The 17,544-nt window shown below is 37.7% G+C and overlaps 1 protein-coding gene across 3 annotated transcripts in view; it reads right to left on the bottom strand.

The window, feature by feature from the left end:
• Positions 1–17,544, bottom strand: part of SLC12A2 (solute carrier family 12 member 2) — a 75,077-nt gene that overhangs the window by 38,248 nt on the left and 19,285 nt on the right. For all 3 annotated transcript variants that reach the window (XM_071731792.1, XM_071731794.1, XM_071731793.1), the window contains exons 3-10: positions 16,237–16,312; positions 15,540–15,635; positions 13,899–14,038; positions 12,259–12,369; positions 9,306–9,414; positions 8,726–8,853; positions 8,554–8,638; positions 4,968–5,116 (exon numbers count right to left, since the gene is read on the bottom strand). In XM_071731792.1, coding sequence (XP_071587893.1) covers positions 4,968–5,116; positions 8,554–8,638; positions 8,726–8,853; positions 9,306–9,414; positions 12,259–12,369; positions 13,899–14,038; positions 15,540–15,635; positions 16,237–16,312 — 894 coding nt within the window. The remainder of the gene's footprint in view (positions 1–4,967; positions 5,117–8,553; positions 8,639–8,725; positions 8,854–9,305; positions 9,415–12,258; positions 12,370–13,898; positions 14,039–15,539; positions 15,636–16,236; positions 16,313–17,544) is intronic.

Below are 17,544 nucleotides of genomic sequence, written 5' to 3'. Positions count from 1 at the left end.
TATCTGCATGAGGAGAGGGAGGCTCTACAGAGAGATTTGGATAGACTGGATGGATGCGCCAATGTCAACAGTATGAACTTCAACAAGGCCAAGTGCCAGGTCCTGCACTTGGGCCATAACAGCCCCATGCAGCGCTACAGGCTTGGGCAAGTGTGGCTGGAAAGCTGACACACAGAAGAGGACCTGAGGATTCTAACTAGCAAGCAGCTGAATGTGAGCCAGCAGTGTGCCCTGGTGGCTAAGAAAGCCAATGGCATCCTCATTTGTATTAGAAATAGTGTGGCCAGCAGAAGTAGGGAGACAATTGTCCCCCTGCACTAGTGAGGCCACACCTTGAGTACCGTGTCCAGTTTTGGGCACCTCAGTATCAGAGAGATATCAAGATGCTGAAGTGAGTACACAGGAGGGCAACAAAGCTGGTGAAGGGCCTGGAGAATAAATTGTGCAAGGAACAACTGAGGGAGCTGGGACAGTTTAGTTTGAGGAAGAGGAGGCTGAGGGGAGACTTACGACTCTGTGACTACCAGAAAGGACACTGTAGAGAAGATGGTGCCTGTCTCTCCTCACAGCTAATTAGTGAAAGAATAAGAGGGAATGAATTCAAGCTGCAACACTGTGGGTTTAGACTGGGTGTTAGGAAAAAAAAATTTCACAGAAAGAATGGTCAGACACTGAACAGACTGCCCAGGAAGGTGATTGAGTCACCATCCCTGGATGTGTTTAAGGGTCGTTTAGATGTGGTGCTGGGGGACACGGTTTAGGGGAGAACATTGCAGAGTAGGGATGATAGTTGGACTTGATGATCCCAAAAGTCTTTTCCAACCTGAAGATTTTATGATTCTATGATATTATGACTAGCCTACGGCTGAATAGCACAGTCTCCAAAAGCCTAAATGACAAAACAACTGAAATGGGGAAACGTCTTGGGAAAGCTGATTGTCTTTCTCAGCATCTCCATGGCTCTGTTAGGCTCATTCCCCATTCAAAAGCATAAGGACAGGAAAAACTTGTTTCATACCCCCCCAAGGTCATACCCTGGGACATCTTTCCAACCCAAGTGAAACAGAATATGCAATTCTTGGTAGACTGGATGGATAACAAAATTATAAATGCTAAGTAACCATGGTGTAGAAGAATACTGTGGTGAAGACATTACATAAAAATAATTTTAAAAAACTTCACAATTTAGAAACAAAGCATTTTGTCTAACTGCCATGTAACCTGAAGACCCCCTTCTACTACTCTGCTGATTATTTCCCATAACATAGCTGAATCGAGCTTTAAAGGCATCAAGTGAATTAAGATACAGAACTATGTATTAAAAGAATTATAGTATTGAGAGTACTTTTATTTATGAAACATAAGCCTAATCTGTCTGTCAGCCAGTCTTTAAGAATTTGATACCATCTTGAAAAAGCTTATGTTTTCAGTCAGTTGACCAAATCCAGTATGGTTCTTTTCAAGCACAATGTGTCAGAATAAGGTTCTGCATTATATGCCTCCTTTACTGTGTCAGCCTCATCTATTTCATCAGGAAAAAACTGCAGGAAGGCAAGAAAGATCATGTAGATTTGTCCATTTTTTAAGTTACAGTTAAATAATTGCAGGTGCATTAGATGGAAGTGAAGAAGCTTTTAAGGAGAGAATTTCCTGAAGAACATTTGTAGTTGAAAACAAAAGGTAGAACGGGCTTTTATTCACAGGTATATAAAACTGACACAAACATTAAGCGGTCCTTCCTATGCGCAGGTTTAAGTTAGTTTTACACCTGAAAAAAGATTACAGCTGTAAATACCGATTTGTATTAACCCTATACTATATTTCTAGAACAGAAGTTAAAGGTGCAAATGCTTTACTGGCAAATATTTTAGAAAAAAAACTGTAGCAGCATAATAAAGAAGCACAGAATAATCTTTTCAGAATCAGTACGAAACTTTCCTGCTCTGCAAGAATGGTGGTCAGTTAGTCTGAGTCCAGCTGGAGGCCTGTGGTGTCACTCAGGGTTCAGTACTGAACTAAATATGTTCAACATATTTATCAATGACCTGAACGAAGGAATAGAGTGCAAGTTTGCTGATGATACAAAACTGGGAGGGGAGGCTGACAAACCAGATAGCTGTGCTGCCATCCAGCATGACTTGGACATGTCAAGAGAACTGGGGGGGGAGAAACCTCATAAAGTTCAGAAGTACTCGAAGTATGCAGAGAGTACTCGATCTGGGGAAGAACAACCCTGTCTACCAGTACAGATTAGGGTTTTACCTGCTGGAAAGCAACACTGGGGGAAAAGACAAAGACCTGGAAGTCATGGTGGACAACAGGCTAACCATGAGTCAGCGATATGCCCTTGTGGCCAAGAAAGCCAATGGCATTCTGGGGTGCACTGAATGTGGCAAGCACGTCAAGGGAGGTTAACCTCCTGCTCTACCCTGCCCTGATGAAGCCCCACCTGGACTACTGCATCCAATTCTGGGTTACTCAGTACATGAAGGACAAGGAACCACTTTAGAGAGTCCAGCGCAGAGCCACTATGATCACGAGAACAGGGTATCTACCATATGAGGAGTATCTACTGTACTCCTTTTTACAGGGAGTCACATGGAGAAGATAATGGGAATGGGTGCAAGTTACTCCTAGGGAGATCCTGACATCAGAAGAAAATTTTTTATGGGAAAACAGCTGATCATTGGAATAACCTCTCCAGGGAAGCGATGGGTTCCCTAACACTAGACACTTTTAAGTCTAAGCTTGACAAGGTGCTGGGTCATATCATATAAATGATGCTCCTACCTAGTAAGGTTGGGCCAGATGAGGTCATTGAGGTCCCTTCCAACGTGGTATTCTATGATTCTACGAAATACAACACTCTCTGCTCACTTTAGGGATTAATTTCTGTTGTGAAGTACTTATTCTCACTCATTTAATCTATAAAAAGAGGTTACATACGTATGAAGAGCCTGAGAAATACAAGCTTGGATATACCCCTCCCCATGAGTTGCATTTTAAAAAAAAAACACCACCTCTCCTCACAGCTGCCATTTGGAGCTTCTAAGCTGAGAATAGGGCTGCTAGAAAATGTTAACATTTTACCTATAGGTAGACAGCCTCTCATGTAACCATTTCCTTCTGACATCTTTTGAGAAGACAAAATCAGACTCTTAGAAACGCACAGCAGAAGCTGTGAGAAGAGACAAAAAAACAAATAGCAAGGAAGAGGCCAATTGAGTATTAAAAAAAACAAATTCCACAGAAAAGGGCACTATGGCAGGTTGCCCAGAGATGCTATGCAGTCTTCCTGATGAAGATTTCAAAACCTCAACAAAAAGGGAGGAGGTATGAGGGGCACTGCATTCTCTGTGCAGCGCCTGGCCTTGAAAGTTGTTTTCTTCTTTGCATACTCCTAGTTTTTCCAGGGAAAAGCAAGAATTACTTTGGACATACAAGTACTCTTTAAATGCTAAGAAACTAGAATATTAAAGACTAATTTACTAGAACTACATCTATGGTAGGCAACCTCACCAAAGTTATGATTCAAAGAAGAAGATGCAATCAGATGAAACCAGTTCTGTGCTATTCTCAGATGTGATAACATACTATGTTCTTTAGGCATTAAACACATGAGGAGAGTCATTAGATTTTGCAGAATTAATTCCACAAGAGCAATTCCGGAGTGCTTCTAAATACAATTTTTTTTCAAAACCAGAATACTGATACTCTAATTATGCCACTATAGAAATGTTTTAGTTTAATAGAATGACCTGCACTGCAACATGATTTCAGCACATATGAAATAGGTTTTTTACCCAGGTAAGCAGGTAAGCCAAAACACATTAAGGAGAAGCTTAACACATAAGGAGAATGTATACTTCTAATGAAAACCCAGTCAGACACCTTTTTCATTGCTAGATGTCAGCTTAAATATCTACCCAGCTTTTTGTATGCTTACTAGAAAAATTTAGGACACAAATGAACAATCAAGAAGCAAGTTTGGCAAAAAAAGGAAACAGGGGTTGTTCAACCTGGAGAAGAGGAGGCTCCAAGCAACCTTTCAAGATCTGAAGGGGTCCTACAAAAAAAGCTGGGATAGGGCTTTTTGCACTGGTGTACAGTGAAAGGACATGAGAAAATAGTTTAAAACTATTGAGTGGAGATTTAGGCTAGACATTAGGAAGAAACTCTTTCCTGTGAGAGTGATGAGACACTGGAACACGCTGCCCAGGGAAGCTGTGGCTGCCCCATCCCTGGAAGCATTCAAGACCAGGCTGGATTGGGGCCTTGAGCAGCCTTGTGTAGTGGGAGGTGTCCCTGCCGATGCAGGTGGGTTAGAACTGCATAATCTATAAGATCCCTTACAACCCTAGCCATTCTATGATTCTGTGATTCTAAGTTTAAGTCAACCAGCAATTAAGTATGTTTTCCTTGTTTTTTTCCAAACCCTTACCAGCAGTTCATGGACACTCCAATTACCTGTGAAGTGTTAGGTTGAAGACTCCATGGCTTCTAGAGGACTTTTGAACATAGTAACATCAGATTTTGTGAAAATGCACAACATTCCTATCACTTAAGAGGATACTCTGACAAATATCTAAGTAAAAAGTCTGTGTATTTTCTAAGAATAAGCGGGTTACAGATAAAGGCTACCTATGATTACTATGCATCTCTAATGCATAGTAAGTAAGTACTTCTATCCACCTCACTGAATCATGACATGAAGATATATATAAAGATAGGAAGCTGCAGTCCCACCACCTAACCTAAGCAGTTTACTCAGAAAAAGAGTAGATACTTATATTACTAGAATATAAGCACAGATGTTTTTAACCCCGGAGTCTACCACTTAACTATTCCAGAAGAACTTCGTATTTATGGAGACAGGTAATTTTAGCCTGTGATTTTCCTCAATATGTGGTTAATAAAGCAAACAAAACACAAAAGCTGCTAAACAACATAATGAGAAAGTTTTATACCTGGAAATTGTTCATCAGCCCATAATGACATCCTGTCTGACAGGATGAGAAATCATAGTTTAATTTGCAAGCCGCAGTAGTGCAATTTGTTAGCTCAGTGACAATGGTGTTATTAACATTCCCTGTGGCATCTCGAACAACACAGGAACCTAGAATAGACACAATCATTAAAAAAAATAATTACCAGACTGTACCTGAAGTTAGGGACATGTATCAAGCTCAGTTCCCTTGCCTGAAATTATCATCAATTTTTTAATAAATCTGAGCCTAGTTTGAAAAAGAAAATTTTAGCACAGAGGACAATAACATCAAAAGTTTAACAGTACAATTCCAGCTCAACACATCACTTCTCTGATTCATATTCTCCATGTAGCTCTTTAACTCAAGTTAGCAGCATGCATCGTCACTTGATTTTATACTCTCTCTGTCAAGTTTTCCTAGAGAAAGGTATTTTTGTAGTGCATTTACAGATGTATGTAGACAGGTGTGCATAGTATTGTACTTAATGCTTTTCCAGTGAGTATGGCTCAGATATTCACAAATATTAGTGAGTCTGTCATGAAAGCCTGTTGCAAGCCATTTTTCAGCACTCAAACAAGACATACCTTATTTGAGTGCGGTATTTTAAGTTGTTTTACTTGTGAAAAACAAAGCAACATAGTCCCAACCCAACCATATTTTTTACAATTAACCTTATCACTTATACTGATGCCTTAAGTGATTATTTTTAATTCCACTGGTCAAGTGTTGAAGATACAGCATTTCAGCCCGTAAGTACTAAGAAAAACTAAAAAGTAGTAAAAAAACCCTCAAGTTTTCAAGGCTGTTTGTCTTGAAGAACAAAAAACTACAGCCAAATATTATTTAACAATCTATGGCTGAGGTTGTTTGGACACCAGCAAATATTTCCAGGAACAGTAATTAAATAAGGAGTGAGAAAGAGAAGTTTACAGAACCATTAGCCAATATGGTGGTTTACAAACTTGAATTATCAGGAGGTCCTGGGAACAAAAAAATATGAGTGTTGTGGACCAAAATTAATTACTTGCAAAATCAGAAAGAGGACACAAATGTACTGCAAGCTTAAGTTTCCCAAATAGCGATTCCTGTTGATCCTATGTTGATAACCTGTCAGAGTTTTCTTGTGTGTATGTGGAAGGGTTGGCTTTGTTGTTGTTGTTGATGTTCTCTTTTAAATGGGACTGAAACCCTGCATGAGAAGAAAGTTTCTTCTCTTACATTGTGCAAGTATTTGCCTGAGCCATTCAAGCAGTGTAGAAAAAGATGTGACAATACACGTAATAGCTGAACTATTTGTAGGTAAACTTGTTCGTAATACTGCAGTGCCAGACCCATTAAGTGGAGAGACCCATTAAGCTGAGCAACCCATTAAATAGCTACAGTGCACTTTAGCAGCCCTCTTCTTCCTTGATTCCCTTTTTAATAGGTCAGATCCAAATAGTTGGCAGATTTTTCATACACAAAGTACAACAGAAAGGGACAATGGTATTATGAAAAAACATACATCATCTAAGTCTTACTATGAGACAACGCAGAACAGAAGCTAGGTGGGCAGACCCCATTCTCAGCAAAAGATGCTTAGATAAATAATTAAGGGTTCAGACACTTTAATCTCCATTCAGAAAACATTTATAGGATTCTGGCTACATTTTCCTTATGAACCTCTAGGTCATATTTTCTGTAGAAGATAGGGTTTCATCTTTTCATAGGCTTCTATAAACACATTCCTGGCCAAGATCAAATTAAGATTTGCCATGCTGTAAGTCTGAGAAGGTTAACAGACCACCTATGTCAAGTTAACCTAACCACATGCAACCAGCAAGGATTCCAGAGATACTGCCTGAGTCCTGTGGACTTAATTTGAGAGTGCTTATCTTCTCCGGTATTACAAGCAGCTAGTTAGCCCCTCAGTAATTAGTTCTTCTTGTGTACAGAAAGTATGTTTTAACCTTTTTCAGAAGTTTGGGAGGTTTTATTTGAGCTTCCCTGGTTTTTACTCTAGAAACTTACTACTCCAGAAACTTAGGGTGAGAAATAGTATGCAGGGAAAGGAATAAAAGTATTTGTATTTGCCCAGTTCCTAATCCAATGCCAAACCCCCCCCCCCCAAAAAAAAAAAAAAAACAAAAAAAAAACCAACAACAAAAAAAACCCAAAGTTAAATTACACTCATTTCATAATGTCCAGCTTCTGCAATAGAACTCACCATTTCTGACTAGCAGAATTCTAAGTGTAACTTAAATGAGGCAACACAGGCAGGGCATTTCTGATGTGTCAATTTCATGTTCAGTTGGTTTTGTAAACTGTTTCTTTCAATATGAAAATTACCCTTTTCATGTTTGAAAGATGATCAAAGTATTCCATTAACAAATGAATATTAATATGCATTTTACTCTCATGAAATTTCAAGTTCTCAAGTATTCAAATATGGTAACAGAGGTCTGTGTGGTCAATCGAATTAAGAAGCAAGTGTAGGTCATTATTCTGCATAAAGTGCAATCACTACAGAGAAACTATTTGGCAGAGCTACAGCAGTGTTAGCCAACAGAGGCAGACTTGCAAGACTGGTATCTCTGCAAAGGAAATACCATTAGTGGTTAAGATCAACGGTATTTTTATAAATGAGAATTTCATTCAAAAGGCAGAACAGCTAAGATAAAGTAAGGTCTTTCATATCAGAATATTGATTACTCTTGCCAGAAACTCACTTAAGTGACATGAATAGAAACATTTCCAATCATAGGCAAAAAATACATAAGATATGATTAGAAACTTATGTTCTTAAGGTTGCTAGAATAATTTTCTGGGTGGGAAAAACCTGGTTCACCACAGATCCAAAGCTCCAAAGCAAATCTGACCTAGACCATCAAAACCCAAGGCAACTTCTACACAGTTTCAAACAACTGTTGGAAGACCAGGAAGAGAGATCATGCAAGGCTCAGATGAGTCTATGATTGTTTCTTCTCTCTCTCTCTCCACATGAAAATTACAGACTGTTGTCCCAACACAACAGCACTTCCACTAAGTGTGTTGGCCAAATGAAGTTATTACTTTCTCTCCTCCTTCTGCTAGGGAATTACTGCTCATGAATTCTCACCAGAGAACTGTTTGATCCTCTCACAATTCAGGTAAGTCGCTGACTACCATAAGTTGCTGACTTCAACTTCGTTGTGTTGATATTTTTTTGGAAACACACTTTTCTAATTATTTTAGAATTACTTTTATTATAATTTTCTAATTATCCACTGCTATAATGTAAATCTTTTAACAAATAACTAAAACAAATTAGGAAACATTCAAATGAAGGGGTTTTTTATGAGTGATCTGGCTAAAATGAGCAGTCCCTAGTCTGCTCATTTTAGCCAGATCACTCATTTTAGGAAGTTATAAAATCAAGAGAAAATCGAACCTTCAACAGTGAAAACTACAAATCTCTGCCTATTAGTTTCCCATGCATGAAAAGTCAATCACATAGTGACTTTACATTATGCATTACATAAACCATATCAAAACACATCCTCGGAGTGAATGTGAAATAATAAAGTTTAAAATGTTTTCTTCTTACCTACAGATACTGCAATTCCTACATAAACCAATGTAGTAATTAAGATGGCTAACAGCGTTCCTCTAGGTATTGCTGACTGAGGATCCTGAAAGAAAAATGTCAGTGGACAGTGATAACAGAAATAAATATACACTCGGTGCTCGTGAACAACATTTGTTAATTTGCTACTCACCGCGAGATCACCTGAGATATTTGCACCAGCAAGTATGCCAGTTGCAGCAGGGAAGAAAATAGCAAATACAGAAAAGAAAGTTTCCTCATCTCGAAAATCTGGTCCAAAATTTTCCATAAATATTTCAGCTGTAGAAGAAGATTAAAGGCTATTAATATTCACACAGAAGCTAAAGAATTAGCCTATTTCAGCCATTTTTAGGCCCATGAAAAACCTAACTCATAGCTGTATGACCTTAAAATTAAGTTTAGAACATCAGTTCTAATTCATCACTAACTCAAAAGACAACACAGTAAACTTCAATAGCTTTTCAAACGAAAAAAAGCACTTCCACAATCAACCAGCTTTTAAAAATGTAATCTATTCATCATTACGCAGGCAGGACCAAGCTTTGGCCCAGTAGTTTTAAGGAATAAAACTGCATACATTTGAAAAAAATCTGTATCTTAAATAGTCCTATTTAAGTCTCTTAGTCTCAAATAGGACTCATAAGATATTTTAGTTGTTTGATTTAACTATGACAGCATGTCTCCTCTCCTCCACAACACACTGTTTACAATACTTAAATGTTCCAACATACCTTTATAACCAAAGAAACCTTTAGGCTTCTTGCTATCCAAAGGAATAAATGTTCCTATGACAAAATCTCCAATAGCAAGTATGAGGATCACCAGTAAGACTATCTGCGCCTGAAACATAATGATTGCAGTCAGTCAGAAGAACTTGCTCTTTTTCAGTTTCAAGTTTCAATGTTGTGTTCTAAAATGTAAATATTTACTTGTTTCCAAATTCAGTTTAGTCTTGGTTTTTTTCCCCACAATTAAGGAAAACTTATTGAGAAATTATTAAATGAGCAGGAATGATTTGCAAGCGTAACATCCATTCAAAAGAGAATTTGTTACTACCCTACCCCTTCAAATACTTTAAGACAAAATAATCCAGAAGAATAGTTATTTTCTCTATAAGCCTTCCAGAAGAACTGGATTTGAGAAGAAATTCCCAGGAAAAGAGCTAAATTAACACAAAGGCTCAGAGTACTGACTTATTAACCACAATCAGAATACTGACTATACTTCAGAATGCTGTATTTACTAAGAATTTTATTATATCAGGAATCAGCTTTTTTTTTTTTTTTTCTTTACAAACAGCTTGTTTGGTATTTTTAGGCAGACTACACTGATTTTGTTAGTCTCATGTTCTCAACCCTTATTCATGAAATTAAATTACAGACTATTAGAATTACTCTTTAATTTCTTATTTTCTTGAGACTTGCTTTGTGACAACCTAGATTTTTAGCTACAGTTGAATACAACAGTTATAATAGTAAACAAATACATAAAGTACTTTAAACCTTACAACACCTCAAAAACAGGTGAGTGAAGAAAAATAAGCATAGAAGATATGGTTTATTTTTTACATGTAAATAAGCAACTACACTGCTCTATAACCTTTTGTGCTATTTTATTCCTTATAAAAGCATGTGTCAGTGGCTCAGGGGAAGCTATTCAGTTTGACTTTCTTTTCTTCTCAGACCTAGGATTAAAACTTTATAAGCAATAGCACTGTGGCATTGCTGATTGGTACAAAATGAAGTTTTCGGTTCACAAAGCCTCACAAGGAAACACAACAGTAGAGACAGCAAAGCATGATAGCCAAGAGCAGAGTTAGAAACCAGATGAAGAATCCAGTTTATGCATCATATTTAGATCTCCTCTTTGCCAAGCCTCGAGAAAAAGTAAGATGTGTAAGGACAGAGCAGAGTGCTTACAGAAACCTTCACCAAGCCCACAGCTTTGAATATCAATTTATTACAGAGCAATTGCCACAAGTGGATTTGCCCAGCAACAAACCTAGTCTTTTCCTGAAGCTAAGACCATTTCTGAATATCCTACTCTATTTCCAAAGTCTCAGGAAAAGAAAAGGTTTCTAAAATTTCAACACAAGGAGCTGAGTGGTAAAGAGTTAATAAACTATGAAAGTAATTTTTAAGCAGGCTCCCCTGTAATCCCAGTCTCCCTTAGCTTTTAGATCTCCTTTAAAGATACTAGCATAGATTTCCTTTGTCCTATTTTCCAAGGCATTCTCTAAGTCAATGGGAAGGCAAAGGAGAGCATCATAGGTAATTTAATTAAGAGGGAAGTAATACTGTTTTCCCATGCTAAGCTGGATGTTAACTCACATGAAGTGCTTGTCTGACAGGTTCAGCTGTTTACAATATCTGAATAATTCCTGTCTTCTTCCATGATGCAGGAACCAGTACAACAAGTCTTATTTTTGCATTGAGCACAGGATTTTGGAAAGCCACCTATTTCCTAATAAGGCTGATGCCATGATGATGCAGTGATACCACAGTTTATGTTTGATATAGAAACATTAAGCAACATATTTCTTGTGACTTTAGGTGATACTGGTTAGAGACCTAGTAAATAATTTATTCAAAAAAAAAACCACCCTAAATGTTTGAGATTAAGGAGAACAGTACTGTTCAAAGTCAGACATAAAGATACTATTACAAATTGAATGTTCACTTGCTTTTTCCAAGATCTATTTCTAGGGCTGGAAGCAACAATGAGAAAAAAACCTCTCTCATTTTAATTATGAAAATCATCACCATCTTGATGTGGCAGAGTAATAAACTAGAATAACACTTACATGAAGAAGCTACTTCAACTGCCTCTCACTGCAGAGAACAGGAGTTACTGTGAAGTGAATGTCAAATGGGAAGGGAGACCAAGCGAGACTCTTCACAATTAGATTTGAAGGTGGATGGGTATTTACAAAAAAGCTTACCAGGTGCAGGAAACTGTAAGCAAGCTGCACTGTCTAAAAATGCAGAGCAGAAAACTAATAAAACAACCTTTACATTTAGATCCTCTAGGATTTGTATGCATTTGTTTTCACAATCAGAGTTGACCTAAGACTGCAGACACAACAAAATGAGAAAAGAAGGTCCTCCATCCAACATTCATTGCCACCAATATTCACATCCTTTCTCCACAGTGGGCCTAGGGATTGCATTGCTCTGCATGGTGATTTCCAAGTGAAAACAAAACCAGAAGAGAGAGGAAAACTCAAATTTTGCGCTAGCAGAAACTATACACTCTAGACTGGGTTCAGCTTCAGCCATGTATTTTCCATCCATGGAAATCATTTGTTAACTCCCAGTGAGGGGAAATTCCCATTCTACTTCTCTTTTCTTCTCTTCTTGTGCTGTAGTTGCCCAGAAAAGGGTTAATACCATTAACCTACTGACAGTGTCATTAAGAGTAGATTATACAGGTTTTAAGGGTCTCATAGATGCTTATGCTTAAGTGCAGTGAAGTGGTCTAAAGGTCTGAAATGCTGTTCAGACCTGCATATGCTAGTGCTACAGTAGGAGCTACTACATAAAAATCGGCCACTGACCATTGTAACACACCATGCATGTACTACTGAGCGTATTATATATATTAAAAATAAAACAAATAAATGAGGTAGAAAATGGAATCAAAGTTATGAGGCAGAGAGTAAAAGAAAAGGTGACAGTTCCTTACTTTTGCTTCCCATTCCATTCCAGCAACCGAAATACCCAGCAATACAACCACTGTGATAGCTCCTATGATTCTGATATCATTCATTTCATCAATCATCAATGTTCCATTTTCCTAACAAAACAAACAAAATCAGTCATATATTTTATTGAGAACTTACCTTCCCTACTGCAGAATATAATTTAATAATTTATTATATAATTATTATAATTTAAAATCATTAATACAGTTAACTTTTATTCCACAAATTTAGTAATCTACGTTTTCCTGTATGGACAGAAATGATTTAGGTTTTGCTTTCATTTAAATCAATGAATCTTCTAAATGGAAGTTACTAACCCATTCATAGCCCATCCCCAAAAAGAATGTCCTGTGTTCAGCTGCCAGAGAATGAAACTAAATAACAAGGCAACCACTACTATCTTGCCCCTAAATATATATTTTATTTGTTCCTCGCTATTACTGTTAATTCTTTTAATGTCTTCTAAATTGTTTCTCATCTACAAGGAGTTCTCAGTATTTCGTTTTAATAAAAAAATCTAACAGACAAGTCATACCTAGTTGTATTTAACTTAAGGAGCTGGTTTTAACATGCAGATCCCCTTGAAAATCAGCTTAATATAAATTATTATCACTTACAAGAAACACTCCATTAATAAGAACGTCATCATTAAGAACCTGTGATTCTGCATCACGTATTTGTACTGTCACTCTTCTCAACAACCAGCTTGGGCTTCTTTACAATTTTTTTTTTTTCAGGGCAATGAACAGTGTGGGAAGTTTCCATTTGACACCAATAATCTGTTTTTTATCAAAAAAGCTGACAAATTACCATAGTATCTTACTGATTTGTCAGTAGTAACCTTGTACCTCATTCTATGGCTTTGAATTGGTGAGGGTATCAGTACAGGCTGGGGGGCTAAAAGCAGCCCTGAGGAGAAGAACTTAGGGTGCTGATTGATGAGAAATTCAACATGATCAGGCAGAGGAGCTTGCAGGCCAGAAAGCCAACCATATCCTGGGCTGCAGCAAAAGCAGAATGACCAGCAAGTAAATGGAGGGGATTCTCTGCTGAAAACCCTCTTGAACTGACGCATTCAGCTCTGGACTCCTGGCGAGCACAGGAAAGACATGGAGCTGTTGAAGTGAGTACAGACAAGGCCACACAGACAAATCTGGAGCACCTCTCCTAAGAAGACAGACTGAGAGAACTAGGTTGTCCATCCTGAAGAAGGCTCCAAGGAGATCTTGTTGTGGCCTTTCAATACTTAAAAGGGACTTAGCAGAAAGACAGAAACAGACTTTTTAATAGAGCTTGTAGTGATAGGAATTATGATTTTAAACTAAAAGAAGGTCCATTAAGACTAGATGTAAGAAACTTTTTACAATGATGCCAGTGAAACACTGGAACAGGCTTCCCAGAGAAGTTGTGGCTGCCCCTTCCCTGGAAATGTTTGACGTCAGATTCCATGAGGCTTTGATCAACATGGTCTAGTTGAAGGTGTCCCTGTCCATTGCATGGGGGTTGGACTAGGTAACCTTTGGAGGTAACCCACAACCCAAACCATTGTATGATTCTATGATGACAGCTCAAACTTTCATACAGGGTAGGGTTATAAATGTAACCTGTATAATACATTTACCTTAAGAAGCTCCACAACCGTCTCTGCAAAGCCAACAACATACATTGCTACTGCAACAGCATTAGCAAATGCAAAAATCAGACCTATGGCACCACCAAACTCTGGCCCCAGACTTCTGGAAATTAAGTAATATGCTCCTCCTGAAAAAACAAACAAAAAAACCCCACAACACACTATATGAAAGAGCCTCAGAACAGACAGTCATCAGCAGTTTAAAGTTTACACAAACAAGATGCTAGTTGTTCTTGCACCTTCCCTGATGTATTAGAAAATACCTAAAATCCAGCATTTTAAGGACAAGCATCTTGAAGTTTCAGAAAATGTTCCAAGTTTAGGAAAACAGACCCGTTTGAAATAATCATGACCTATGTACCAATCACATCATATCATTCAGCAATGTGACCAGTTGTATGGTTAAAAAACTGTGAAACACAAGCAGCATTATTACTGGGCTTTTTATTTCAAATTACTCAAGGCATTTGCTCACAGTTCTATTACTACATATTATATTCCTCCAATTTAAGGCCTGGCTTTCTAAAAGCAACAAAATTCTTCAGCTCTAAAGAAATTTTGTATGTTAAAAATTTATAACAGGAAATCCTTAATTTCACTCTATAACAAGCAGCTCCTGTGAAAAAACATATGGATATGCCCAGTTTTGACCTACTTTGCAAATGAGAATGTTAACAGATTACTTTAGTGCAAGATTTTCATAGGAAGAATAGTAATTTTATTCTACAGTTCTTCCCATTCAGCACTGAAAGTATTATTTTGCAAGAGTAACTATAAAAAAAAACAAAGCTCCAAAAAGAACAGGAAAATTAGATATGCATAATGCAATTTTAAAAAAAGAAAGGACATTTGCAAACTACACTAGACATAGTGCTAAGATTCATAGCAGATCCTTCCTATGGGTTCTGTGTGATTTTTCTCTTAATTCAAGAGAATTTCATAAGCTTCTTTATTAACTCTATCACATTTTCTGGTAGTAGCAGTCTTCTAATGTCATAAAGCAGTTTGAGCATGTCAAAGGCACCAAGGCACTTACAACACTGTTTTGTAGGAATTGCTGAAAACAGCATATAAACCATGAAAGAGAATGAAAACTACCACACGCAGGAAAGCTGGAAATAATCAAGTTTGAAGATTATCTTTTGGGTATAAGAAAAAAAAATCATCAAAACAGAACAAGAATTCACATCCTTTTGTATGCTGTCATACAGGTACAGCTTACCATTTCATCGTATACAATTTTATTTCACACCATGAACATACAAACAGCACACATGCAGGCACATAACCAACCAGTGCAGACTCAGAAGAATATTAAGACTATTTATTCCTGGTTTTGTCTCTCTAAAAATGCTTGTATTTCAAAAATTAAAAAATATGTTTCTTCTGCAGTGGGAAAGGAAGCCAAGAGTCAAATCAATTTAGTAAACTGATTATTGATTTTTCATTGACTAAATGACTGCTGAGTCAAACACAGAACACAGGGAAGACACTGCTCCTCCAAATACATGTCACCCTACTGCCTTATCTGCAATGCTAATGTAAAGGAAAATAAATTAGAAACTCCACCCCTAAGGTGTATACTTCAGAATAATGAAAGCTTTGAAATCTTTATGAGAGCGTGTTTACCTCCTCTTACAAACCCATTTGTGGCTATTGCTGAAGTAGACAGTCCTGTAATAGTAGTCACAACAGTGGCCATTCCAATAACCAAGACAGACAGACCTTTTAGAAGAAGAGGGGAAGGAAAAAACGGCGTAAGCCCAGAAGTATTAAACTGTACAGATCTTTAGTTTAACTTGGTTTAAAGAATAAGAGTTTCAAACACAACACATATCTGTGTGTGGTCCCACACATACAAGCAAAAGGCTTCTTCGCTTCCTTTTGTATGGACAAGTTTCCAGGATTCAAACAAAAATGTTCTCTTTAACCATGTGGATAAATATTGTTATTGTAGAGCTTCAAGTAAACACATGCCTTTTGCAGATGATTTTCTGCAGCCCCAAACTAAGCTAAGCCTTTGAAGGAAAATTTTTCATATACTACACAGTATCTATGCAGATTTTAATAACCACAGATCAAATTATACCTCTACAATTCACTGAACACTTTAAAATGTCAATTTTAAACTACATACATTAAGGCTAAATGAAAAGCCTAAACCACTTCATAATTCTTAAAGTTTTGATATGGCTAAATTGCTGTCAAAACTGGCAATATTTAAGTAATTTTCTACCCCTGTTTAAAGTGTAAGCTCAGGATCAACACCTGTTTGGGATCACACTTAAAGGTCACTGAAATAAAATTGTAGCATCAGTACACATACCTATTCCAGCTTGACCTACAATCCACGATAATCTGATGAAGAGCATCACACCCCAAATATTTAACATACATCGTACCTAAGACAAAAGAGAAATTTTACACAGGTTAGTTCTCGTCTCCAGTTACTTCCAGCAATTATTCATTTCAGTTTTTAATGCTGTCAGAATTAGCTTACAGTCTTTCCACACCACTTCTCAAATTATTCCACAGAAATAGTTATTTTTCTTAAGTAGAAAAGTTTAGGTTTGATTAAAAAAAATACAAAGGAACCTAAATATGATTAAAAAGTTGCTATGTTGAACATAGAAAAAGTTACAGTACTCCAAATCCCACACTTAGAGAGACCAGAAAATAAAAACAATCAAGACTCCAACTTTTAGGATCCAAAATTCATATTACAGAATGTATTACTAAAAATGAAATTGCGAAGTCTACAATCACTGTGAGGTCAACAGCTCCGCATCTCCCATAAATATCAAAAAAAATGCACTAAAGCAATACTCTACTAAATAATTTTTTCTCCGTTAAAAACTAAACAACTCCCATAACTTCCTAGTCCTGTAACTTTTGTAACTTCCTATGCCGCTGCACACTAACAGATCACTGCATCATAGAATTGTCATGGTTGGAAAAGACCTCTGAAATCACCAACTCCAGCCATCAACCCAAGAAAAACAAAACAAAACAACAGAAACCACAAAACGCCATGCCCACTAGAGCAAGCCCTGATGTGTCACATCTACACATTTTTTTTAAAACCTCTAGGGATGTCGACTCCATCACCTCTCTGGGCAGCCTGAATACTTTTCAGTAAACAAATTCTTCATAATATCTAGTCTAAAGCTCCTCTGAAGCAACTTCAGGACATTTCCTCTACTCCTATAGTTACTCACTTGGGAGAAGAGGCCAATACCCACCTCACTGTAATAGTTGTCCTCCTCTGGACATGCTCCAGCACCTCAGTGTTTCTTGTCTTGTGAGGGGCTCAGCACTGAAGACAGTACTGGAGGTGTGGATTCACCACTGCTGAGTACAGGGGAACAATCACTTCACTATTCCTGCTGGCCACACTATTGCTCCTGCAGGCCAGGATGCTACTGGCCCTCCTAGCCACACTGCTGGCTATTGACCAGCACCCCCAGATCCTTTTCTGCTGGCAGCATTCCAGACACTCTTCCCCAAGCATTACTAAGGGCTGCTGTGACTGGCACTTGGCCTTATTGAACCTCACACAATTGGCCTTGGCCCATTGACCCAGTCTGTCCAGGTCCTCCTCCAGAGCCTTCCTACCCTCAAGTAGCTCAACACT

This window comes from Heliangelus exortis, chromosome Z, assembly GCF_036169615.1.
Source record: "Heliangelus exortis chromosome Z, bHelExo1.hap1, whole genome shotgun sequence".
Lineage (NCBI taxonomy): Eukaryota > Metazoa > Chordata > Aves > Apodiformes > Trochilidae > Heliangelus > Heliangelus exortis.
The sequence above is the reverse complement of the archived record's forward strand: the minus strand, read 5'-3'. Positions and strand labels throughout refer to the sequence as shown.